At 47.6% G+C, this 25,853-nt stretch overlaps 1 protein-coding gene across 1 annotated transcript; it reads right to left on the bottom strand.

Annotated features, from left to right (window-relative positions):
- Positions 1-13,439: 13,439 nt before the first annotated feature.
- Positions 13,440-16,623, bottom strand: LOC137381169 (probable G-protein coupled receptor 139). The gene is made up of 2 exons (XM_068053553.1): positions 16,566-16,623; positions 13,440-14,338 (listed from the first exon to the last, which is right to left on the bottom strand). Exons 1-2 carry the CDS (start codon positions 16,621-16,623, stop codon positions 13,440-13,442), a joined length of 957 nt encoding a protein of 318 aa, XP_067909654.1.
- Between the last annotated feature and the right edge of the window lie 9,230 nt (positions 16,624-25,853).

Genomic DNA, 25,853 nt, shown 5'->3' with positions numbered 1-25,853 from the left:
ACCTGTTTTCCTGTCAGGTCACACTTTCTTTTTTTATTTTATTTCTCTCGTCAGACCGAGGTCTGTACACTCTGCTGGCATGGACTGTCCTCGAGAGCTCGTTTAAACTGCTCGCTGGTATCTCTCTCTCTCTGTCTCTCTCTCTGCCTCTCTCTTTCTCTCTCTGTATCTCTCTCTCTCTGTATCTCTCTCTCTCTCTGTCTCTCTCCATTTCTCTGTATATCTCTCTCTCTCTCTGTATCTCTGCTTGTGTCTCTGTCTCTCTTTCGCTCTCTCTCTCTCTCTGCCTCTGCTCTTTTTAAGTGCCTGTTGGCCCCGCTCACAGTGGTAAATTTCACTCAGTGCTGCGCACCAACTTTATGAATGATGAGAAGGCACTACAGGGGCTGCAGAAAAGATTGACATCAATAACTCCAGGGCTTCAAATATGTGGATAGATTGGAGAAGTGTAGATCTGTTCTCAGAGGAGAGAACATTAAGATGGGATATGATTGGGGTGTCCAATATCATGAGGGTCTGAACAGACTAGTTAGGGTGAAACTATTCCAGTTGGCAGAAAGATCAAAAACCATAGTACAACTATTAGCAAAAGAAACAACAGTGACATGAGGTAAAAACACTTCTTTGTACACAGTGAGTGGTTTGGATTTTGAATGTACTGCATAAGAGTGCGGTGGAGGCAGATTGTGTCATGGAGTTCAAAAGTGAATTGGATAATTAGCTGAAGAGAAAAAAAATTGCAGTGCTGTGGGGAAAAGGCAAGAGGTGTGTTGTTCTTGCAGGCAGCTGGAATGGAAGCGAAGGGCCTAATGGACTCCTTTCATGCTGTCAGCATTCTATAGTTATATCATCTGTTTCTTATTCTCAGATCATTTCAAAAACGTGACCAACCAATGGTTGTCTTCAGAGACCCTACGTTTTATGACTTTTGAGTCTTGTTACATTGAAGTTTATTCATCAGTTTAACCCCTGACACTTGTAGCAGACATTTGCACGCCTCTCAGCTATTAACAGTATGCTACCATGCTACTCTACACTCAACGTCCTCTGTTTCTATTTCTCTGCATATAGAGTGTGAATAAATAATTCTCAGCTCTTAGGCTTTAAACATTCTTCCATATCAAAATACAGTTGAGTATTCCAACGAGACTACTGATCTTAGCATTGTGATAGAACAGCAGAACTGCCAGGTGAACCTATTGATGCCTTTCGGGTGGGTTTTTATGGACGCTCAAGCCTGCTGTCTTGGTATAAATTGTCATTTTATTTATTTCCCATTTGTTCATGGCATATGGGTTCTGTTGTTAAGGCCAGCATTTATTGTCCGTCCCTAATAGAGAAGGTTCTGTGGAGCCGCCCTCTTGAACCACTGCAATCTATGTGGTGTAGGTTCACCCACACTGTTGTTTAGAAGGGAGTGTCATGCTTTTGTCCCAGCAACAGTGGAAGTACGGCAGTATAGCTCCAAGTCAGGATGGTGTGTGGCTTGGACTGGATCGTGCAGCTGGTGGTGTTTCTACACGTCTACTTTCTTTGTTCTTCCAGGTTGTAGAGGTCTCTGGTTTGGTTACTGCTGTAGATGGTGCATGCGTATGAGTGCAGTGTTTCTTGCCACTGTGCACCTGTTATAAAAATAATGAATGATTATGGTGTTAAATACAGTGCTGATCAATCAGGGAGCTTTGACCAAGGAGGTGTGAAGCTTCTTGAGTAGTGTTAGAAATGCAATCATCCTGCCTTGTAGATGGTGAACAGGATTTGAGGAATTATTAGATGAATTACTCGCCACCGAATGCCCAGCCACCGAATATCACTTACAGACACAATTTTATATGGCTGGTACAATTATATTTCTGGTCAATGGTAACTCCCAGAAAGTTTATAGTGGGCTATTCAGTGATGATGATGCCATTTAAGACAAGGGGAGTTGGTTAGATTCTCTCTTGTTGGCGATGGTCATTGCCTGACATTTGTGTGGCCAGACTGCTACTTACAAGTTAGAATCTTTTTCCAAGTCTTGATTCATGTGGGCACGGATGCTTCTCAGTCTGAGGAGTTACCAATGGGACTGACCATTGTGTGATCAACAGTGTTCATCAACACCTCTGATCTTATGTTGGAGTGAAGGTCATTGATGAAGCAGCTGACGATGGTTGAGCCTAGGGCACTACCCTGAAGCACTCCTGCAGGGATGTCCTGGGACTGAGATGATAGGCCTCCAACAGCCACATGCATCGTCCTTTGTGCAAGATATGACTCCAGCCCTTGGAGTATTTTCCCAGGATTTCCATTGACATTCTTTTTACTAAAGCTTCTTCATACCACACTCGGTAAATTCTGTGTTGATACCAAGGACAGCCTCTCTCACCTCACATGAGGAATTCAGCTCCTTTTGTTATGTTTCAACCAAGACTGTAAGGAGGTCTGACGCCTAGTGGCCCTGGCAGAAACCCAAGTAATCATCGGTAAGCAGGTTATTTCAGACGAAGTGCCGATTCATAGCATTATCTATGACGCATTCCATCACTGTAATGATGATTGCAGTGGGATGGTAATTGGTCAGACTGGATTTACACTGTTTTCTGTGGATAGAATATGCCTGGGCCTATGGATCAATGTGAATCCTCCCTCGGTGTATCACCTTTCGGTATTTATAAACAATTCAGTGCAATGCTCTATGGAACACAGTGAAGCCTCTCATGGTGTATCAGCTCTCTTGTTAGAAACCACTTCTGTGTAATGCAGTGTGGAACAGTATGAATCCGCCCATGTTCTATCAGCATTCATGGTGTATCTGCTCTGTGTTTACAAACACATCAATGTAATGCACTGTGGAGCAGTATGAATCCTCCCATGGTCTATCAGATTTGGTGTTTCTAAACACTTCAGTGCAATCCACCGTGGAACACAGTGAAGCCTCTGAAGGTGTATCAGCTCTCTGTGTTTATAAACACTTTTTGTGATGCACTGTGGAGCACTCTGCATCCACTCATGGCCTATCCGCTTTCTATGTGAGGTCCCACAGGACTGGCGAATAGCCAATGTTGCTCCTTTGTTTAAGAAGGGTGGCGAGGATAATCCAGGAAATTATAGGCCGGTGAGCCTTACGTCAGTGGTAGGGAAACTATTAGAGAGGAATATTCGGGACAGGATTTACTCCCATTTGGAAACAAATGAACTTATTAGCGAGAGACAGCATGGTTTTGTGAAGGGGAGGTCGTGTCTTACTAATTTGATTGAGATTTTTGAGGAAGTGACAAAGATGATTGATGAAGGAAGGGCAGTGGATGTTATCTATATGGACTTTAGTAAAGCCTTTGACAAGGTCCCTCATGGCAGACTGGTACAAAAGGTGAAGTGGTGAGCTGGCAAGATGGATACAGAACTGGCTCGGTCATAGAAGACAGAGGGTATAAGTGGATGGGTGGTTTTCTGAATGGAGGGATGTGACTAGTGGTGTTCCGCAGGGATCAGTGCTAGGAACGTTGCTGTTTGTAGTATATATAAATGATTTGGAGGAAGATGTAGCTGGTCTGATTAGTAAGTTTGCGGATGATACAAAGGTTGGTGGAGTTGCGGACAGTGATGAGGATTGCCAAAGGATACAGCAGGATATAGATCGGTTGGAGACTTGGGCAGAGAAATGGTAGATGGAGTTTAATCCGGACAAATGTGAGGTAATGCATTTTGGAAGGTCTAATGCAGTTGGGAGGTATACAGTAAATGGCAGAACCCTTAGGAGTATTGACAGGCAGAGAGATCTGGGCGTACAGGTCTACAGGTCACTGAAAGTGTCAACGCAGGTGGATAAGGTAGTCAAGAAGGCATACAGCATGCTTGCCATCATCAGTCGGGGCATAGAGTATAAAAATTGGCAAGTCATGTTGCAGCTGTACAGAACCTTAGTTTGGCCACACTTAGAATATTGCGTGCAATTCTGGTCACCACACTACCAGAAGGACGTGGAGGCTTTGGAGAGGGTACAGAAGAGGTTTACCAGGATGTTGCCTGGTCTGGAGGGCATTAGCTATGAGGAGAGGTTGGAAAAACTCGGATTGATTTCACTGGAACGACGTTTGTGGAGGGGCGACATGATAGAGGTTTACAAAGTTTTGAGCGGCATGGACAGTGTGGATAGTCAGAAGCTTTTTCCCAGGGTGGAAGGGTCAGTTACTAGGGGACATAGGTTTAAGGTGCGAGGAGAAAAGTTGAGAGGGGATGTGCGAGGCACGTTTTTTTAAACAGAGGGTGGTGAGTGCCTGGAACTTGCTGCCAGGGGAGGTGGTGGAAGCAGATACGATAGCGATGTTTAAGAGACATCTTGACAAATACATGAATAGGAAGGGAATAGAGGGATATGGGCCCCGGAAGTGCAGAAGGTGTTCGGTTAGGCAGGCATCAAGATCGGCGCAGGTTGGAGGGCCGAATGGCCTGTTCCTGTGCTGTTCTTTGTTCTTTGTTCTTCCGTGTAATTCACTGTGGAACACTGTGAAGCCTCTCATGTTGATCAGCTCTCTGTGATTGAAAAGAAAACATCAGTGTAATGCAGGTGGAACACTGTGTCGCCCCTCATGGTGTAGTCGCTGTCTGTGTTTATAAACACTTCAGTTCAGTTCACTGAGGAACACTGAATCCTCTGATGATGTATCAGCTCTCTGTGTTTATGAACACTTCAGTGTAGTGCACTGCAGAACACTTTGAAACCTCTCACGGTGTCTCTGCTCTCTACGTTTATTAACATTTTAGTTTAATGCACTGTGGAATGCTGCAAATGCTCTCATGCAGTATTAGCTCTCTGTGTTAGTGAACACTTCAGTGTAATGCACTTTGGAGCCTCTGATGGTGTATCAGCTCTCTGTCTTTATAAACAATTGAGTGTAATACTCTGCGGAATACTGTGAAACGTCTCATGTGTCTCAGAACTCTGCGTTTATAATTTTTTCAGTGTAATGCACTCTTGAATACTGTGAAGACTCTCCAGGTGTATCAGTTCTCTGTGTTCTTAAACATTTCAGTGCAATGCACCGTGGAACAGTGTAGCCTCTCATGGTGTATCAGCTCACGGTGTTAGTAAACACTTCAGTGTAATGCACTGTGGAAGACTGTGAAGCCTCTCATGGTCTATCAGCTCTCTGTGTTTATGTACACGTCAGTGCATTGCACTGTCGGACATTATAGCCTCTCATGGTGTTAGCAAATACTTCAGTATAATGCACTGTGAAACACTGTGAAGTCTCTCATGGTGTAGCATCTCTGTGTTTGTAACCACTTCAGTGACATGTGGAAGACTGAAAATGGTCTCATGGTGTATCATCTCTCTGCGTTTATAGACAGTTCAGTGTAATGCACTGTGGACCACTGTGAAGCCTCCCATAGTGCATCAGATCTCTGCGTTTGTCGACAATTCAGCTTAGAGACATTGATTCATAGAGTTACACAGCACAGAAACAGGCCCTTCGGCATATCATCTCTGTGCCAAACATTGAGCACCTAACTATGATAAATCCAATTTCTGGCACTTGGCCCGTAGCCTTGTATTCTATGACGTTTACGGCACTCATCAAATTACCGCTTAAATCTTGTGAGGGTTCCTGCTTCTACCACCTCTTCAGGCAGTGCGTTCCAGATTCCAACCACCCTCCGGGAGAATTTCTTTCCTCAAATCCCCTATAAGCCTCGTGTGCTTTACCTTAAATCTATGCCCCCTGGTTGTTTAAATATCAACCTATGGAAAAAATTCCCTTCCTATCTCACCTATCAATGCCCCTCAAAATTTTGTATCCCTCAATCATGTCCCCCCGCCCCCACCCCCGCAGCCTTCTCTGATCGAAGGAAAACAAACCTTGCCTTTTCAGTCTCTCTTCATAGCTGAGATTCTCCTGCCCAGGCAACATCCTGGTGAATCTCCTCTGTACCCTCTCCAGTGCAATCATATCATTCCTCTAGTTTGGTATCCAGAACTGTACAAGGTACTGCAGCTGTGGTATAACTAGCATTTTATACAGCTCCATCATAACCTCCCTGCTCTTATATTCTATGTCTCAGCTAATAAAGGCCAGTCTCCCTTGTGCCTTCCTAACCAACTTATCTACCTGTGCTGCTGATTTAAGTGATCTATTGACAAGTACACCAAAGACCCTCTGACCTTCTGTACTTCCTATGCTCCTACCTTCCATTGCATATTCTCTTGCCTTGTTAGCCCACCCAAAATGCATGACCTCACACTTCTAAGTATTAAATTCCATTTGCCACTGCTCCGTCCATCTTACCAGCCCATCTATAGCACCCTGTAATCTAAGGCTTTCCTCCTCACGATTTACGACACCACCAATTTTCGTCTCATCAGCGAACTTACTTTCATGCCTCCTATATTCACGTCTAAATCATTAATTGCACAACAAACAGCAAAGGTGCGAATACCGAACATTCTGGCACACCACTGGTCACAAGCTTCCACTCGCAAAAACAACCCTCAACCATTACACTCTGTCTCCTGCCACTAAGCCAATTTTGGATCCAATCTGCCAAATTGCCCTGTATCCCATGGGCTCTTACCTGCTTAATCTTATCAAAAGCCTTACTGAAGTCCATGTTGATTACATCAACTGTTTTACCCTCATCTACACATCTAGTCACCGCCTCGAAATTTCAATCAAGTTAGTTTGACTCGATCTCCTCCTGACAAAGCCTGATTAATCCATGCCTCTCCAAGTGGAGATTAATCCTGTCCCTCAACATTTTTTCCAATAGATTCCAAACCACTGACGTTCGACTCACCGGCCTGTAATAACCTGGTTTATTCCTGCTACCCTTCTTGAATAATGGTGCCACTTTCGCTGTCCTGCAGTCCTCTGGCACCTCTCCGGTGGCCAGAGAGGATTTGAAAATTTGTATCAGAGCCCCGGCTATCTCCTCCCTTGCCTCACGTAACAGCCTGGGATACATCTCATCTGGGCCTGGGGATTTATCCACTTTTAAGCCCGATAAAACATTTAGTTACTCCTCCATTTCAATGCTAATATGTTCAAGCATATCGCTATCCTCCTCCCTGATCTTTACACCTACATTGTCCTTCTCCATACTGAACACAGATGAAAAGTGATCTGTTAAAACCTTACCTATGTCCTCCGGCTCCACACACAGATTGCCACTTTGTCCCGAATGGGCCCTATTCTTTCCATGTTTACCCTCATGCCCTTAATATAGCTATAAAACGCATTAGGATTTTCCTTTACCTTGCACGCCAATGTTTTTTTTCATGCCCCTCTTCTCTCTCCTAATTACTTTTTAATGTGCCCCCTACACTTTCTATACTCTTCTCGTGCCTGCGCTGTTTTCCACGCTCTGAATCTGCCATCAGCCTCTTTTTGTCCTGATCCAACACTCTATATCCCGTGACATTCAGGGCTCCCTGGACTTGCTGGTCCTACCTTTCACCTTAACGGATGCATGTTGGCTCTGAACCCTGACTATTTTCTCTTTGAATGAGTCCCACTGGTCTGATGTAGACTTTCCCACAAGCAGCTGCTCCCAGTCCACTTTGGCCAGATCCTGGTTTATCATATTCAACTGGGCCTTCCTCCAATATAGTACCTTTATATCCGGTCCATATTTGTCCTTTTCCATAACTACCTTAAACCTTACAGTGTTATGGTCACTCTCCCCGAAATGCTCCCCACTGACACTTCTATCATTTGTGCAGCTTAATTCCCTAGGATTAGGTCCAATAATGCCCCTTCTCTTGCAGAACCTTCTACGTACTGGCTCAACAAGCTCTCCTGTATGCATTTTAAGAATTCCACCCCTTTAAACCTTTCGCACTAAGACTATTCTAATTGATATTAGGTAAGCTGAAATTCCCTACAACTATTACCCTATTATTTTTACACTTCTCTGAGATTTGCCTGCATATCTGCTCCTCTATCTATCCCTGACTGTTTGGAGGCCTGCAGCAAATGCCCAGCCAAACGATTGCCCCTTTTTGTTTTTACGTTCTACATATATGGCCTCATTTGAGGAATCTTCTAAGATAAAGTCGCTCCTTCCTCCAGTAATTGACTCGTTGATCAACAGTGTAATGCCACCTCCTCTTTTACCCCCTCCCCTCTCCCGCCTGAAGATTCTATACCCTGGAATATTGAGCTGCCAATCCTGGCCCTCCCGCAACCATGTCTCGGTGAATGCAATTATGTCATAATGCCATGTGCGTATCAACACCCTCAATTCATCTGCCGAGTAGAACGACTCCTTGCATTAAAATAGATATAATCCAGCCTTGCCTTTTTCACTGCTGCATTTACAGGTCTATATTTGCTCTGCCTTCCAGACTGACACAGTTTCTCTTCTATATTTGACTGTGCATCATCCCCTACTGTGCTTCAATTCTGTATCCCATCCACCTGCCAGATTAGTTTAACCCACCTCCCCCCCACCTCCAACCCCCACCCCCGCTAACAGCACCAGCAAACCTCCCAACCAGGATGCTGGTCCCGTTCCGGTTTGGGTGCAACCCGTCCAACTTGTGTAGGTCCCCACCTTTCCCAGAAACAGAGCCAGTGATCCAAGAAGCTAAAGACCTCCCTCTTGCACCGTCTCTTCAGCCACGCATTCATCTGCTCTATCCTCCTATTCCTATATTCACCAGCACGTGGCACCGGGAGGAATCCAGAGATAGCAGCCTTTGAGGTTCTGCTTTTTAATCTATTACCTAGCTCCCCAAATACTTGTTGCAGGACATCATCCCTATTTCTACCTAGGTCGTCGGTAACAATGTTTACCACGACCTCTCACCTTCCCCTTCTGAATGCCCTGCAGATGTTCCGTTACATTTTTAACCCTAGCACCACTAAGGCAACATGCCATCCCGGAGTCATGTTTGCGGCCACAGAAACGCCTATCTGTACTCCTTACGATAGAATCCCCTTTCACAATAGCTGTTCCACCTTCTTTTCCTCCCTTGCTGTGCAGCAGCGCCATCCGTGGTGTCACGAACTTGGCTGTTGCTCCTTTCCCCTCGAAGTCCACCCCCCCCCCCCCCTACAACAGTATCCGAAGCTGTACATCTGTTTGAGAGGGGGATGGCCACAGGGTACTCCTGCACTACCTGTCTGTAAATAATGTACTGCCTGGCAGTCACCCATCCCTGTACTACCTGTGCAGCCGTTACCTGCGGTGTGACCACCTCACTAAATGTGCTATCCATGACGTCCTCAGCACCGCAGCTCCAACTCCATAATGTGGGGAGCCAGTCACTGCAGTTGGATACACTTCCTGCTCACAGCAACACTGGAAGCGACAATGATTTCCCACATCGCATAGGAGGAGCAAATCACCGGTGTGAGCTCACCTGCCATGACTTACCTTTAGATTACTTAGTTACTTCCTTTAATTAAAACACTAATTATGCTAGGGGCCTTGTTCTACTCCAAACACTACCCACCGCTATTTAGAGCCCTTAATAAATTGCACCAATGAAAAACAAAACACTTTAGTAGTGCTCACCTTATCACTTATGGACTTTCTTTCCAAAATAAACTTTCCCCTTAATTTTTTTAAGCTAATTAAATGCACTAACATCTGTTACTTACCCAACGAATCACTGTACAGATATCGCGTGATGTCACTTTAAGTCTTTATTTTCCTCTTTCGAGATTCAGTGCGCCCTGGCACAGAGAGAGTGAGAGAAAGCCTGACAGCCGCTGCTCCGCTCACCAGGTATGTGAGGGCCGCGAGCCCCACGCTCTCTTTTTCCGGTCCCGCTCCGGATCAGCTCCCACCCAGGTCTTCCAGCTGCCGCTCCTGTCTCCAGGTAAGTGAGGGCCTCGAGACCCGTGCTCTCTTTTTCAGTTCCCGCTCCAGATCAGTTTCCTCCCTGCTCCGCCAGCTGCTAATTCAGTGTAATGCACTGTGGAAGATGGTGAAGCCCCTCATGGTCTATCAGCTCTCTGTGTTTATGAACAAATAATGTAATTCACTGTGGAAGACTGTAATGGCTCACATGGTGTATCAGCTCTCTGTCTTTATGAACCATTCTGCATAATGCATTGTGGAACACCGTGAAGCCTCGCATGGTGTATCAGCTTTCTGTCTTTACAAGCCATTCTGTATAATGCACTGTGGAACACTTGGAAGCCTCCCATGGTGTATCAGCTCTCTGTCTTTGTAAGCCATTCTGTATAATGCACTGCGGAACACTGTGAAGCCTTTCATGATGTATCAGTTCTTGGTGTTTATAAACACTTCAGTATAATGCACTGTGGAACACTGTGAAGTCTCCCATGGTGTATCAGCTCTTTGCCTTTATAAAACATTCTGTATAATGCACTGTGGAACGCCGTGAAGCCTCCCATGGTGTATCAGCTCTCTTTCTTTATAAACCATTCTGTATAATGCACATTGGAACACCGTGATGCCTTCCATGGTGTATCAGCTCTCTGTCTTTATTAGCCATTCAGTACAATGCACTGTGGAACACCATGAAGCCTCTCATGGTGTATCAGTTCTCGGTGTTTATAAACACTTCACTTTAATGCACTGTGGAACACTGTGAAGCATCTCATGCTACGTCAGCTCTCCACATTCTAGTCCTCCCTTTCACCCTGCCCCTCACTCTAACACTCCCTCCGTCTCTCCACCGCTCCAACCCACCCCCCGCCCGTCCATTCACTCCAACCTTCCCGACCGACACTACCCTCACTCCAACCCTCGTTACCGCCCCTCCCCATCACTCCAACTCCAGCCACTGAACCTTCCCTCACTCCAACAATCCCCACCGCCTCTCACCTCACTCCAACCCTCACCACCGACACTCCACTCACTCCAAACGCTCGCGACCGCCCCTCTCCTCAGTCCAACACAGCTCAGCGCCGCTCCCTTCACCCCAAAATTCCCAACCACTCCTCCCCTCACCCAACCCTCCCCACTGCCGCTCTCTCTCTCCAACACTCCCCACGAACTTCCACTCCATCCATCCCTCCTCAATGTCCTCCCCTCACTCTAGCCATCCCAAGCACCCCTCCCATCACTCCAACCCTCCCACCGCAACTCCCTTCACTCCAACCCTCCCCATTATCCCTCCCCTCACTCAAACCATCCCCACCACCCAACGCCTCACTCCAACTCTCGCCACCGGCCCTCCACTCATTCCAAGACCTCTCACCGTCCCTCCCATCACTCCAACCTTCCCAAACCCCCCTCACTCGAACACTAACCCCCCACACCTCTCGTCCTCCAACTGTCCCCACTGCCCCTCCACTCACTCGATAGCTCCCACAAGCCCTCCCCTCACTTCAGTTCACCACTCAGTCAAACGTTCCCGACCTCCCCTCCCCTCATTCCAAAGCTCCCCACTGCTCCACCCCTCACTCCTACACTCCCCACCGCCTCTCCACTCACTCCAACCCTCACCACCGCACCTCTCCTCATTCAAACTCTCCAGATCACCTGTCCCCTCAATCCAACTCTCTCCAGCGCCCCTCCTCTCACTGCAACACTCCCCACTTCACCTCCCCTCATTCCAGCCCTCCCCATTGCACCTCCTCTCATTTCCACCCTCCCGACCAGCCTTCACCTTACTCCAATCCTCCCCACTGCCTCTTCCCTCACTGAACCCTCTCCACTGTTCCTCCCTTCACTCCAACCCTCCCCATTGCCCCACCTCTTACTCCAACCCTCCCCACTGTCACTCCCTTCAATCCAATCTTCCCCGCCATACCTCCACAGTCTCAAACACTCCCCACAGCTCCGCCCCTCAATCTGAACCTCCCTACTGACCATCCCCTCACTCCAACACTCCCTATAGCCCATCCCAATACTCCAACCTGCCCCACCACCCCCTCACTCCAGCCCCTCCAATCCCTTCTCCTCACTCCAACATTCTCCATCGCCCCTCCCCTCACTCCCACCCTCCTTACCAAGCCTCCGCTCACCCCATCTCCCCCTACCACGCTTCCCCATAATTCAACCCTCGTAACAAGCGCTTCCCTGTCTCCAATCCACCCCACCGCCCCTCCCCTCACTCCACCCCTCAACACTGCTCCTCCAAGCACTCCAACCCTCCCTACGAACACTCCCCTGTCAACAACTCTGGACACTACACCTCCTCACACTCCAACACCCCTCACAGTCCCACCTCACTACTGCCCCTCCCCTCACACCTTCCCTCCCTACAGCACCTCACCTCACACCAATCCGGCACATTACCCCTCCTTTAATGACAACCTTCCCTGCAGACCCTCCCCTTACTTCAACCCTGCTCACTGCCCCTCCCCCCACTCCAATTCTACCCTCACTCCAAACAACCCACCACCGGTCCCGTCAATCCAACCCTCCCCAACGCCCCCAATCTCACTCCATCCCTCCTGACCATGACTCCACTCACCCCCACACTCCCAACAGCACCTCTCATCGCGCCAACACTCCTCACCACCAATCAGGTCATTCATAATTCTCCACCACCGCACCGCTCACACCAACCCTCCCCACCGCCCTTCCTCTCAGTCCAACACTCCCCAATGCCCCTCCCCTCATTTCAACCCCCCCTCCAACCCTCCACTCATTCGAATACTCCACAACGCCCCTATCCTGACTCCAAACCTTCCCACAGGCCATCCACTCAACACCACGCTCCGCACCGACCTCCCCTTATTGCAACTCTCCCTACCACCGCTCCCCTCATTCCATCCCATCCTAACCGTCCACCCTCACTCCAAACTTTGCCACTGACGGTACCCCCATTACAACCCTCCCATCCGCCCCTTTCCTCAATCCAAAAATTCCCACCGCTCCTGCCCTCACTCCAACTCTCCCTACCGCCCCTTCCCTCACACCAACCCTTCCGACCACCCCTCCCCTCACTCCAACCCTCCCCAGCGACACCCCCTGACTCCAAACCACCGCACCACCTCTCCCCTCAATCCAACTCATCTCACCATCCCCCTCACTCCAACTCTCCCCACTGCCCCTACACTCCTGCCCACCCTCCCTACTGCCCCTCACTCCAACCCTCCCTGCCAGCCCTCCCATCATCCAGCGCTGGCTACCCCCCATTCCCCTCACTCCAACCCTCCCTCCGCCCCTCCCCTCACTCCAACCCTCCCAACCATCTGTCACCATGAGGAACAGTTCCGACCACCACTCCTCGTCACTATGGGAATCAGGCCCCGCCCCCACATCCTGGAAACAGGTCCCTCCTCCACTCCCATCACCCTGGGAAACAGACCCCACCCCCACTCCCAATCACCATGCGAACAGGCCTGTGAACCAAAGGCCCATCACTATGGGTTCAGACACCACGCCGCTCTGTCACCATAGCGACAACCCCCGCCCCCGCTTTGTCTCCAAAGAAACAGGCCCCGCTCCGCCCTGTCTCCATAGTTACATGCCCCGCCCCCGCTCTGTCGCCATAGTGACTGCTGGAAATAGTGATTCAGTTTCTCTCATTATTGAATGAATTTAACAAATGTAGTGAAGGGAGATTTCAGCATATTCTTCAACTGCTCTCTGAACTGTGTCTGAGTCACGGCATAAATAGCAGTGTTTGTGCAGCAACTCAGGAGCTGCAGCATGAAGCCCAATTCCCGCAGAAACTCAGGTAGAAAAACAAACACAGAGCCCAAATACCTCATCCGCCACCATATCGAATACACCATAAACATTGCCCACAATAGAATGAAATTCCCCGATATAACTAACAGCAACATAATGGATTTCCTTCGACTCTTCATCTCTGTGTCTCTGCGACTCTCCCCACTGCTGTGATGTCTGAGTCTCCTGCGTCCTCTGCTGCTCACTATAATGTGTCTGATGGTGAGAGCGTTGAGCAGCAGAATCACCACAAATGGAACACATGGTGTTAGAATGTTATGGAGGAGCTCTATTGTTCCTGAGACATAAGCGACATAACCATCCATTGTTACATGACAAAACCACGGTACGTTCAGCAGCAAATACCGACCTGTGAAAGTAAAATACCAGATGATGTTCTTCAAACAGCTCAGCACAGTCACTGTTCCCAGAACCACAGCCGACGTTCTCTCCCTGCAATATTTACTTTTCAGCTTCTGCCAACAAATGGCCACAAATCGATCAAAGGTGAAAGTGACGGTGAACCAGACAGAACAGTCTGTGGCTGCGTAAAGCAGGATAGCGTGGATATTACACACGGAGATGGATTGCAGGAACTGAAACTGTTCCCAATAAACAATAGGAATGTGCCTCAATATTAGGTCGAGGATAATGACCAGTAGATCTGCCGCTGCCATGGCCACCAGGTAGCGAGTGACACACTTGGAGAGACCACATTTCCCCCGAGACAGGATCCTAATCGTCAGTAAGTTAACTGTGAGGAAGGGAAATGAACAAAGACATTATACATCAGGCAGGAGCAAAGTTACCAGTTTGATGGAGGACTTACTGAGATTTACAAATGTGTTCCTCTGTCCATTGATTTCTTGAAATGAAATTGTCTGTGATGCGGTGGAAGGCAGGAGAGATTCAATGACAAAATAATTTTATTGAAATTGTAAAACTCAATGTTAATCACAACCCTCCCCTTCACTCCTTTTCCCATCTGCTTTAAAAACTGTTCCACCTCTGATCTCTCCCAGTTTTGATGAAGTCACGACCTGAAATATTGACTCTGTTTCAATCTCCACACATGCTGCCAGATCTGCTGAATATTTCCAGCATTTTATGCTTTGATTTCAGATTTGCAACATTTGCAGCACGTTGCACTTGCAGAGAAAGTTAAATGTTCGACTGACTGAGAGATTCTGTCTCAATGCTTGTGGTGTCGTGTGTGTGTGTGTGTGTGTTTACTGTGTGAGTGCGTGTGTGTGTATGAGTGAGAACATGTGCGTGTGTGTGTGCCGGGCTCAGTGCCTGGGCTATGATGTGTGTGAATGAGTGTGCATCTGTGTGCATGTGTGTGTCACGTGTGTGCGAATCTGGTTCAGTGCCTGGATTGTGGTGCGTGTGTGCGTGTATGTGTGTATATGTGTGTCTGTCTTTGTGTGTGTGTCTCTATATCATGGATTGGCATGTGGTGTGTGTGTCTGTGTGAGTGTCTGTTTTTCCATGTGTTCATCCGTGTTTGCATGAGGGTGCGTATGCGTGTGCATGTGCGTTTCTGTGTGTCTGTGTGTGTTTTTGTCTCATGGCCTGGGTTGGCTGAGTGTGGGTTAGTGTATGTGTGTCTTTCTATGTGCGTGTGTGTCTCAGGATCTGAGCTGTGGTGTGTCTGTGTGTATGTGTGTGCATGTGTGTGTGTGTGTGTTTGGCTCAGTGTCTGCGGTGCGATGTGTGAGTGTGTGCGTGTTTGAGTGTGTGTGTCTGTGTGTGTGTCGGGTTCAGTGACTGGGGTGTGACCTCTGTGTGTGTTTGTTTGTGTGTTTGTGTGTGCGAGCATGTCTGTCTGTATCTGTCTGTCTGTTTCAATAACTGTGGTGTGTTCTGAATGTATGTATGTGTGTGTGTTGGACTCAGCGCTTGTGGTGTGATGTGTGTGCGTGTGTGTTTATAACTCTGGCTCAGTACCTGAGGTGTGATCTGTGTGTATGTCTGAGTCAGTGTCGGGGTGTGATCTGTGTGTGTGTGCGCGTGTGTATGTGTATCTCTGGCTCAGTCCCTGGGTGTGATCTTTCTTTCTGTTTGTGTGTATGTCTCGCTCAGTGTCTGGGGTATGACCTGCGTTTGCCTATGGGTGTGTGTTTGTTTCTAACTTGCTCAGTGCCTGGTGTGTAAAGAGTTTGTGTGTGTGTGTTTGTGCTGGTGTGTCTGTCTCAATGTCTGTGGTGTGACGTGTGTGTGTGTGTGTGTGTGTGTGTGCGTGTGTGTGTGTGTGTGTCTGTGTGCGTTTGCATGTATGTGTGTTTGTCTGTGTGTCTGGTTCGGTGCCTGGGGTGAGACATGTCTGTGTGTGGGTGAGTGTGTGGGTGAGTGTGTGGGTGAGTGTGTCTGCGTCCTCCATACCTGCTTTGTAATCTGTGTGTCTGGCTCAGTAAATGGGGTCTGAACTCTGTGTGTGTGGCTGTGCGTGTGTATCTGGCTCCGTGGTGTTGTTGAGTTGCCTTCTTGACCCGCTGCAGTCCATGTGTGGTAGGTGCACCCACAGAGTTGTAAGGAAGGGAGTTCCAGGATTTTGACCCAGCGACAGTGAAGGCGCATCGATATCGTTCCAAGTCAGGATGGTGTGTGACTTGAAGCGGAGCTTGTTGGTGGTGATGTTACCATTCATTTGCTGCATTTGTCCTTCTAGTTGGTAGAGGTCGCGGGTTTGGAAGGTGCTGTCTATGGAGCTTTGGTGCGTTGTTGCAGTGCATCTTGTAGATGGTACACAGTGTTTCTACTGTGCGCCGGTGGTGGAGGGAGTGAATGTTTGCAGATGGGGTGCCAATCAAGTGGCTGCTTTTTCCTGGATGATGTCGAGTTTCTTGAGTTTTCGTGGAGCTGCACCCATCCAGACAAGTGGAGAATATACCATCACACTCCTGACTTATGCCTTGTAGATGATGGACAGGCTTTGGGGAGTCAGGAGGTAAGTTACTGCAGGATTCCTGGCCTCTGACCTGCTCTTGTAGCCATGCTATTTTTATGGCTACTCCAGTTCAGTTTCTCGTCATTCATAATCCCTAGGATGTAGATAGTGGAGGGTGGTGGGGGGTGGGGGTGGGGGCGGGGGGCTGGAAATCAGTGCATCAGTGATCGTAATGGCATTGAATGATGGAGATGGTTAAATTCTCTCTTGGTGGAGATGATCATTGCTTGGCACTTCTGTGGCATGAATGCTACTTGCCACTTTTCAGCCCAAGCCTGGATATTGTCCAGGTTTGCTGCATTTGGACACGGACTGCTTCAGTATCTGAGGAGTCGTGAATGGTTTTGAACATTGTGCAATCATCAGCGAACATCCCCACTTCTAACCTTATGATTGAAGGAAGGTCATTGATGAAGCAGCTGAAGATGGTTGGATCTCGGACACTACCGTGAGGAACCCCTACAGTGATGTCTTGGAGATCAGATGACTGACCTCCAACAACCACAACCATCTTCCTTTGCGCTAGGTATAACTCCAACAAGCAGAGAGTTTTTCCCCCGATTCCCATTGACTTCAGTTTTGCTAGGACTCCTTGAAGCCATACTCGGTCAAATGCTGCCAAACTGTCAAGGGCAGTCGCTCTCACCTCACCTCTTGAGTTCAGCTCTTTTGTCCATGTTTGCACCAAGGCTGTATTGAGGTAAGGAGCTGAGTGGCCCTGGCGGAATCCAAACTGAGCGTCACTAAGAAGGTTATTGCGAAGCAAGTACTGCTTGATGGCACAGTCAATGACACCTCCCATCACTTCACTGATGATGAGAGTAGGCTGATGGGGTGGTAATTGGTGGGGTTGGACTTGCCCTGCTTTTTGTGTACAGAACATACCTGGGCAATTTTCCACATTGCTGGGTAGGTGTTAGTGTTGTAGCTGTACTGGAACAGCTTGGCTAGGCGTGCAGCAGTTCTGGAGAACAGGTCCTCAGTACTACTGCGAGAATATGGTCAGGGCCCATAACCTTTGCGGCATCCAGTGCCTTCGGTTGTTTCTTGATATCACGCAGAGTGAATCGAATTGGCTTGAAGTCTGGCACCTGCGATGCTGGGGACCTCAGGAGGAGGCCGAGATGGATCGTCAACTCGGCACTTCTGGCTGAAGATTGTTGCAAATGGTTCAGACTTATCATTAGCACTGATGTGCTGGGATCCCCCATCATTGAGAATGGGCATAATTGTGAAGCCACCTCCTCCGATTAGTTGATGAATTGTCCACCACCATTCACGGCTCGATGTGGCAGGATGGCAGAGCTTAGATCTGATATGTTGGCTATGGAATCACTTAGCTCTATCTATCGCATGCTGCTTATGGAGTTTGGCATGCAAGTAGTCGTTTGTTGTAGCTTCAACAGGCTGACACCTCATTTTGAAGTATGCCTGGAGCTGCTCCTGGCATGCCCTCCTGCACTGTTCATTGAACCAGGGTTGGCCTCCTGTATTGGTGGTAATGGTAGAGTGGGGGATATGCCGGGCCATGAGGTTATAGATTGTGGTTGAGCACAGTTCTGCTCCTGCTGATTGGCCCACAGCGCCCAGTTTTGATTGCTAGATCTGTTCGAAATCTATCCCATTTATCACAGTGGTAGTGCCACCCCTAGTTTTTGCTCTATGGGTGGCACAGTGGTGCAGTGGTTCGCACAGCAGCCTCACAGCTCCAGCGACCCTGGTTTAGTTCGAGGTACTGCCTGTGCAGTTTGCATGTTATCCATGTGACCGGGTGGGTTTCTGCCGGGTGCTCTGGTTTCATCCCACAGCCAAAGACTTGCAGGTTGATCGGTAAATTGGCCATTGTAAATTGCCCCCAGTGTAGGTAGATGGCAGGATAATGGTGGGGATGTGGTAGGGAATATGGGATTAATGTAGGATTAGTATAAATGGGTGGTTGTTGGTCTGCACAGGCTCGGTGGGCCGAAGGGCCTGTTTCAGTCCTGTAACTCTAAATATATAAACAGGATGGAAGGTATCCTGAATGTGAAGGCGGGTCATCGTCTCCTCAAAGACTATGTGGTGGTCACTCCTACAAATACAGTCTTGGGCAGGTGCATCTTCGGCTGGCAGATTGGTGAAGACGAGGTCAAGTATGTTTGTCTCTCTTGTTGTTTCCATCACCACCTGCTGCAGACCGAGTCTCGCAGCTATTTCCTTTAGTACCCGGCCAGCTCAGTCAGTAGTGGTGCTACCGAGCCACTCCTGATAATGGACACTGAAATCACCGCCGACAGTACATTCTGCGCCTTTGCCAAATTCAGTGCTTCCTCCAGGTGGTATTCAACATGGAGGAGTACTGACTCATCAGATGAGAGAGAGATGTCGGTGCTAATCAGCAGGAGGTTTCCTTGCCCGTGCTTGACCTGATGGCACGAGGCTTTTTGGTGTCTGGTGTTGAAGGGCAATTTCCTCCCGCCCATAAACCACTGTGCCGCCGTCTCTTCTGGGTCTGTCCTGCCAGTGGGATAGGACATACCTGGGAATGTTGTTGGCAGTATCTGGGACATTGTAAGGTATGATTCCGTGAGTATGACTGTGTCAGGCTGTTTTTTGACTAGTCTGTGGGGCAGGTCTCCCAACGTTGGCACAAGCCCCCAGATGTTCGGGAGGAGGATTTTACAGGGTAGATAGGACTGGGTTTGCCGTTGTCATTTCCAGTGCCTAGGTCGATGGCAGGTGATTCGTCCGGTTTCATGCTGGTTTATTGACTTTGTAGCGGTTAGATACAACTGACCGGCTTGCTTGGCCATTTCAGAGGGGATTTAAGGGTCAATCACATTGCTGTGGGTTTGGAGTCACATGTTGGTCAGAGCAGGTGAGGAGCGCAGAACTCCTTCCCAAATAGAATCAGTGAAGCAGAGGGGTTTAAGCAACAGTCGACAGTGGTTTCATGGTCATCATTGGACTAGCTTTTAATTGAATGCAAGTTCCACCTTCTGCTGCAGTAGGATTCGAACCCATGTCCCCAAAACATTTCCCTAGGTTTTTAGTCCGGGACAGTACCACTACACCATTGGCTGCTTGTAAATGTGGGTGTGTTGTGTGGGTGCCTCAGTGCTTGTGTTGTTGTGTGTTTACGTGTGCTTGTGTGTATGTGTGTGTCAAGGTCTGTATTGTGATTTGTGTCTTCGAGTGTGTCTGTGAGTTTGTGTGTGTCTGTGTGTGTATTTGTCTCAGGGTCTGTGCTGTGCTCTATGTGTGTATGTATCACTTTGGGTGTGCTTGTGTGTGTTTGCATCTGTATTTGTTTTTGGGGTGTGTGTGTGTGTGTGTGTGTGTGTGTGTGTGTGTGTGTGTGTGTGTGTGTGTGTGTGTGTGTGTGTGTGTGTGTGTGTGTGTGTGTGTGTGTGCTCTTAATACTTTAGAAAGCCTAGAAAGTGCAAGGGTGTCGGGAAAAAAATAAATTAGAAAATAAAGAGATGACATGAAAAATTATTGGCAGATAAAATCAAGCTAACCCAAATATTAGTACATAAAGATGAGGATAAATAAGGAAAGGTTAGGGCCTATCAGAGATGTGCAAGGGAACCTATGTCTCTGTTTTCGCAAACGTGAAGGTTAATGCAGACATTGGAATTACTGAGGAGAAATGTGAAATATTAGATATGATGAACATAATGAGAGTGGATGTACTAGAGGGTCTGATATCCTTGAAAGTGGATGGCTTGTATCCCAGGATGTTAAGGAAGCCTGGGATGAAATAACGGATGCGTTGCAAACATCTTCAAATCCTCACTGGATACGGGTAAAGTGCCAGAGTATTGGAGGTCTGTGAACGTTATGCCATTCTTTAAAAAGGGTGCAAAAGAGAGGCCAAATAATTATAGGCCCGTCTGTGTGTATGTGTGTTACTGTTGGGGGGAGATAGATTCTCAAGGAATGCAGCAATCACCAAGTCTGTGGCACTACGGGTGGCTCAGCTTCACAGGAGGGGATGAAAATGAGTGGAAGAGCTTGATAGGGAATTCAGTTGTAAAGGAAACAGAGAGGCGTTTCTGCAGCCGCAAATGAGTCTCCTGGATGGTGTGTTCCCGCCCTGGTGATAGAGTCAAGGATGTAACAGAGCGCCTACAGGACATTCTGAAGGGGCATGGTGAACAGTCAGAGGTCGTGCTACACACTGGTACCAACGACATAGGTAGAAAGAGAGATGAGGTCCTGCAACAGGAATTTAGGGAACTAAGTAGCAGATTAAAAAACAGGACCTCAAAGGTTGTAATCTCTATATTACTCCCAGTGCCACGTTCTAGTGATTATAGGAATAGGAGAATAGAGCAGATGACTGCGGGTTGAAGAGATGGTGCAGGAGGGATGGTTTTTGTTTCTGGGATCACCGGGTCTGAGCTGGCTAAGGTGGGACCTGTACAAGTTGGACGGGTTGCACCTGAACTGGAATGGCACCAACATCCTTTCTGGGAGGTTTGCTAGTGCAGTTGGTGGGGGGTGGGGGGGAGGGGTGGTTAAATTAATTTGGCAGTAGGATGGGATACAGAGTGGAGGTGCAGTAGGGCATAATGCACAGTCAAATATAGAAGCGAAACTGACTCAGTCTGGAAGGCAGAGCAAACATAAACCAGTTCAGGCACAAGTGAAAAATCCAAGGCTTGATTGCAATTATTTCATTGCAAGTCGTCTTACTTATAAGGCACCTGAACTGAGGGCATTGATTATCACATGGGATTATGATATCATTACTATCATAGAGACATGGTTGAGGGAGGGACAGGACTGGCAGCTCAATATTTCGGGATATAAAATCTTCAAGCGTGACAGGGGAGGGGACAAATGATGAGGTGGCATTGCACTGTTGATCAACGATTCAATTACTGCAGTAAGGAGGGATGATATCTTAGAAGGTTCCTGAAATGAGGCCATATTTGCAGAACTCCAAAACCAAAAGGGGGCAGTCACTTGGCTTGGAGTGTACTTCCGGCCTCTACACAGTCAGGACGAGATAGAACAGTAGATATGTAGGCAAATATCAGGCAGGTTTAAAAATAACAGGGTAATAATAGTAGGGGATTCCAGCTTCCCCAATATCATAGAAACATAGAAATTAGGAGAGGAGTAGGCCATTCTGCCCTGCTCCGCCATTGATTATGATCATAGCTGATCATCCAACTCAGTAACCTGTTCCTGCTTTCGCCCTCTACCCTTTGACCCCTTTAGACCTAAGAGCTATATCTAATTCCTTCTTGAAAACATTTAATGTTTTGGCCTCAACTGCTTTCTGTGGCAGCAAATTCTACAGGCTCAGGTCTCTCTAGAAGAAGAAAATCCTCCTCATCTCAGTCCTGAAAGGTTTACCCCTTGTCACTGGACTATGACCCATGCTTCTGGACTCTCCCGCCATCAGTACCTTGCCGAGATAAATGAATAAATAGGAATGCATGGATGGAAAGGTCATACAAGAGGGAGGGCTTTACATTTCTGGAACATTGGGACCAGTTCTGGAGAATCTGGCATCTGTACTGATCGGACAGTTGCACCTAAATAGAGTTGAGTCAAATTTTCTTGCGGGTGATTCACTAATGCTATTGGGGAGGGTTTAAACTAACTTGGTAGGGGTGAAGGAACTAGGAGGAAATATCAGAGAGGAATACCAAGATGCACAGAATACTGGGGGAGATAGATAGCACTAGAGTAGAGAATAATAAGTTATTGGGTGAGGTCAGAGTAATGGAGAAAATAAGTTCTAAATTAGGGTCACCGAGCATATATGAGAATGCATGGAGTGTGCTTAATAAGACTGGTGAGTTAGAGTTGCAGACTGGCATCTGGAAATATGATGCTGTGACCTGGCTCAAAGAAGGGCAGAACTGGGTGTTAAATATTCCAGGATAAAAGGTGCTCAGGAAAGATAGGAAATGGAAAAGTAGGGGAGGGGTGGTGATATTGATTAAGGAGAGCATTGCAGTGCTGGAGAGAATGGATGTCCCAGAGGACAGAATCAATTTCACTCGATCTAAGGAGCAAAGCGAAATACAGTTACATTGCTCGGTGTTATTTCTAGGTCAGCAGCTTATCAGAAGGACATGGGGCAAAAAACTTGGGAGGAAATTACAGAAACATTCAAGAATTATATTGCAGTTATAATGGCGGAAATTCGTTATCCAAATATGTACTTGGATATGAGGAGTGTCCTAAAGTGTGTTCAGGAAAATTTTAAATCGCAATATGTTTCCAGGCCAATGAGAAAGGAGACACTGCTGGACCTGGTGCTCGCGAATGAGGTGGGCCAAGTGAATCAAGTGTCAGGAGGGGAACATTTATGCGACAGTGATCATTGTATCATAAGGTTTAGGTTGGCTATGGCAGAGGACAAAGAACAAGCGAGAGTAAGAATAATTAACTGGGGGAAGGCCACATTCAATGGAGTTAGAATCTTAAATACTCTCCGAAATAGCCTAGGGAGCCATTCAGTTCAAGGGCATTTAGGGATGGGCAATAAATGCTGGCATATTCAGTGACGCCCATATCCCACCAAAATGATTTAAAAAAAAAGATTGGATCTGGCCCGAATAACATGGAACAAAGGTTAACAAGAAAAATAGTAGCTGGACAATGGGCTGCTACAAAGGGCAGATTTTTTCAGGCACAGTAAAGGTATGTTCCCTGGAAGGGGAAGGGGAGGGCAAACAAATCCAGAGCTCCCTGGATGACACAAGGGAGAGAGATGATGATGAAGAAGAAAAAGTGTTGTTATGACAGATGTTAGGTCGATAACACAATGGAGAACCAGGCTGAATATAATAAGTTCAGAGGGGAAGTGAAAAGCAAATAAGAGAAGCAAAGAAAGAGCATGAAAAGAGACTGGCAGCTGGCATAAAAGGGAATCCTAAAATCATATATTGGCATAGAAGTAGTAAGAGGGTGCTATAAGTTTGAAAAGGGCCAATGAGGATGAAAAGTGAGATTTAGTCCTGGTGGCAGGAGGTAAAGCTGAGGTATTAAATTAGTTAAGACAATATTCTACAGATGCTGGAAATCTGAAATAAAAACAAGAAATGCTGGGAATACTCAGCAGGTCTGGCAGCATCTGTGGAGACAGAAACTGAGTTTATGTTTCAGGTCAGTGACCCCCCATCAGAAATGCAGTTCCGATGAAGGGTCACTGATCTGAAACGTTAACTCTGTTTTTCTCTCCACAGATGCTGCCAGACGATAAGAATTCATTTAAGACCTCGCTCATTTCCCGTGGCTCCACACACAGATTACCACAATGATCCTTAAGGGGACCTACTCTCTCCCGAGCTACCCTTTTTACTATTTACATACAGAGAGTCTTTTAGGATTCTCCTTTATCTTACACGCCAGGGAAATCTCATGGCCCCTTTCCACCCTCCTAACCTGAAACATGCCTCCTCCTTTGTCCTGAGGAGACCTCAATATCCCTCGTGAACCAAGGTTCCCTAAACTTGCCAGCCTTGCTCTTCAATCTAACAGGAACATGCCGGCAATGGACACTTCCAATCTCACTTTTAAAAGCCTCCCACTTGCCAGACGTCCCTTTACCTGTAAACAGCCTCTCCTATTGAACTTTTGAGAGTTCCTGTCTGATGCCATCGAAATTAGCCTTCTCCCAATTAAGGACTTCAACTTGAGGAGCAGTCCTATACTTTTCCATACCTATCTTGAAGCTATTAGGGTTATGGTCACTGGTCCCAAAGTGCTCCCGCACTGACACATCAACCACGTGCCTAGCCTCATTTCCTAAGAGGAGGTCGAGCGCAGCACCTTCGCTAATAGGGACATCTACATACTGCTTCAGAAAACTATCCTGGACATATAACAAATTCTTCCCCATCTGATCGCTTAGCACTAAGGCAGTTCCAGTCAATATTAGGGAAGAATACATCACCTACTATTACAACCTTATAATTCCTCCACCTATCTGTGATTTACCAAAATATATGTTCCTCCAATTACCTCTGACTATTGGGGGGCCTATAGTATAATCCCATCAAAGTGATCACCCCTTTCTTATTTCTAAGTTCTACCCATATGACCTCACTGGAATTTCCCCCAGGATATCCTCCCTAAGGACTGCCGTGTTGTCCTCCCTAATCCTCTCTTACCTTCACCTCTGTCACGCTGGAAGCATCGGTAACCTGAACATTGAGCTGCCGGTCCAGCCCATCCCTCAACCACGTTTCCGTAATAGCTATCATATCACAATCCCATGAACCAATCCATGCTCTGAGTTTATCTGCCTTACCTGTAAGGCTTCCTGCATTAAAGTTAATGCGGTTTAGCCTACCAGACCTTATACGCTCCCTGTCCTGCCCTTGCCCGGCCTGCCTACTGGACTTGCTTGCTTTAACCTCTACATTTGCCTCAACTATCTCATCGGGGAGACTGCTACTTTGGGTCCTGCAAGACTAGTTTAACCCCTCCCGAGTAGTATTAGCAAACCTCCACGCAAGGATATTGGTCCCCTTCCAGTTTAGATGCAACCCGTCCTTCTTGTGCAGGTTACCTCTGCGCCAGAAGAGATCCCAATGATCTAAGCAGCTGAAGCCCGCCCGCCTGCACCAGCTCGTCTGCCACTCATTCATTTGCCGTTTCCTCCTATTCCTACCTTCAATATCATGTGACACAGGGAGTAATCCTGAGATTACAACCCTGGAGGTCCTTTTTTTAACCTTCTGCATAACTCCCTATATTCACTTTGCAGGACCACCTCTCTCTTCCTACTTATGTCGGTCGTACCAATATGAACCACGACCTCTGGCTGCTCACCCTGCCCTTTCAGAATATCCACACTCAGTGTGACATTCTTGACCCTAGCACTAGAGAGGCAACATACCATCCTGAAGCCTCGTTTGCGGCCACAGAAACGCCTATCTGCACCCGTTACGATAGAAACCCCCATCACTATAGCTCTTTCACCCGATTACTGCCCTGCTGTGCAGCAGAGCCATTTTTGTTGGCGCAAACCTGGCTGTTGCTGCCGTCCCCTAGGAGGTCAACTCCCCCAGCAGTATCCAAAGCCGTATATCTGTTTGAGAGGAGGATGACCACAGGGGACTCCTGCACTACCTGCCTGCGCCTAATACTCTGTCTGGTGGTCACCCTTTCCTTTTCTGCCTGTGCAGCCATGACCTGCAGTGTGACCGCCTCATAAAAGGGCTATCTCTGACGTCCTCAGAATCGCGCATGTTCTGCAGTGATCCCACCCGTAGCTCCAGCTCGGTAATGCGGGAAGTCAGTAGCTGCAGATGGATGCATTTCCTGCACATATGGTCGTCAGGGAGACTGGAAGCGTCCCTGATTT

The sequence above is a fragment of the Heterodontus francisci genome, chromosome 21 (assembly GCF_036365525.1).
Source record: "Heterodontus francisci isolate sHetFra1 chromosome 21, sHetFra1.hap1, whole genome shotgun sequence".
Lineage (NCBI taxonomy): Eukaryota > Metazoa > Chordata > Chondrichthyes > Heterodontiformes > Heterodontidae > Heterodontus > Heterodontus francisci.
Note: the sequence above shows the minus strand (reverse complement) of the source record. Positions and strands in the feature narration are given on the sequence as shown.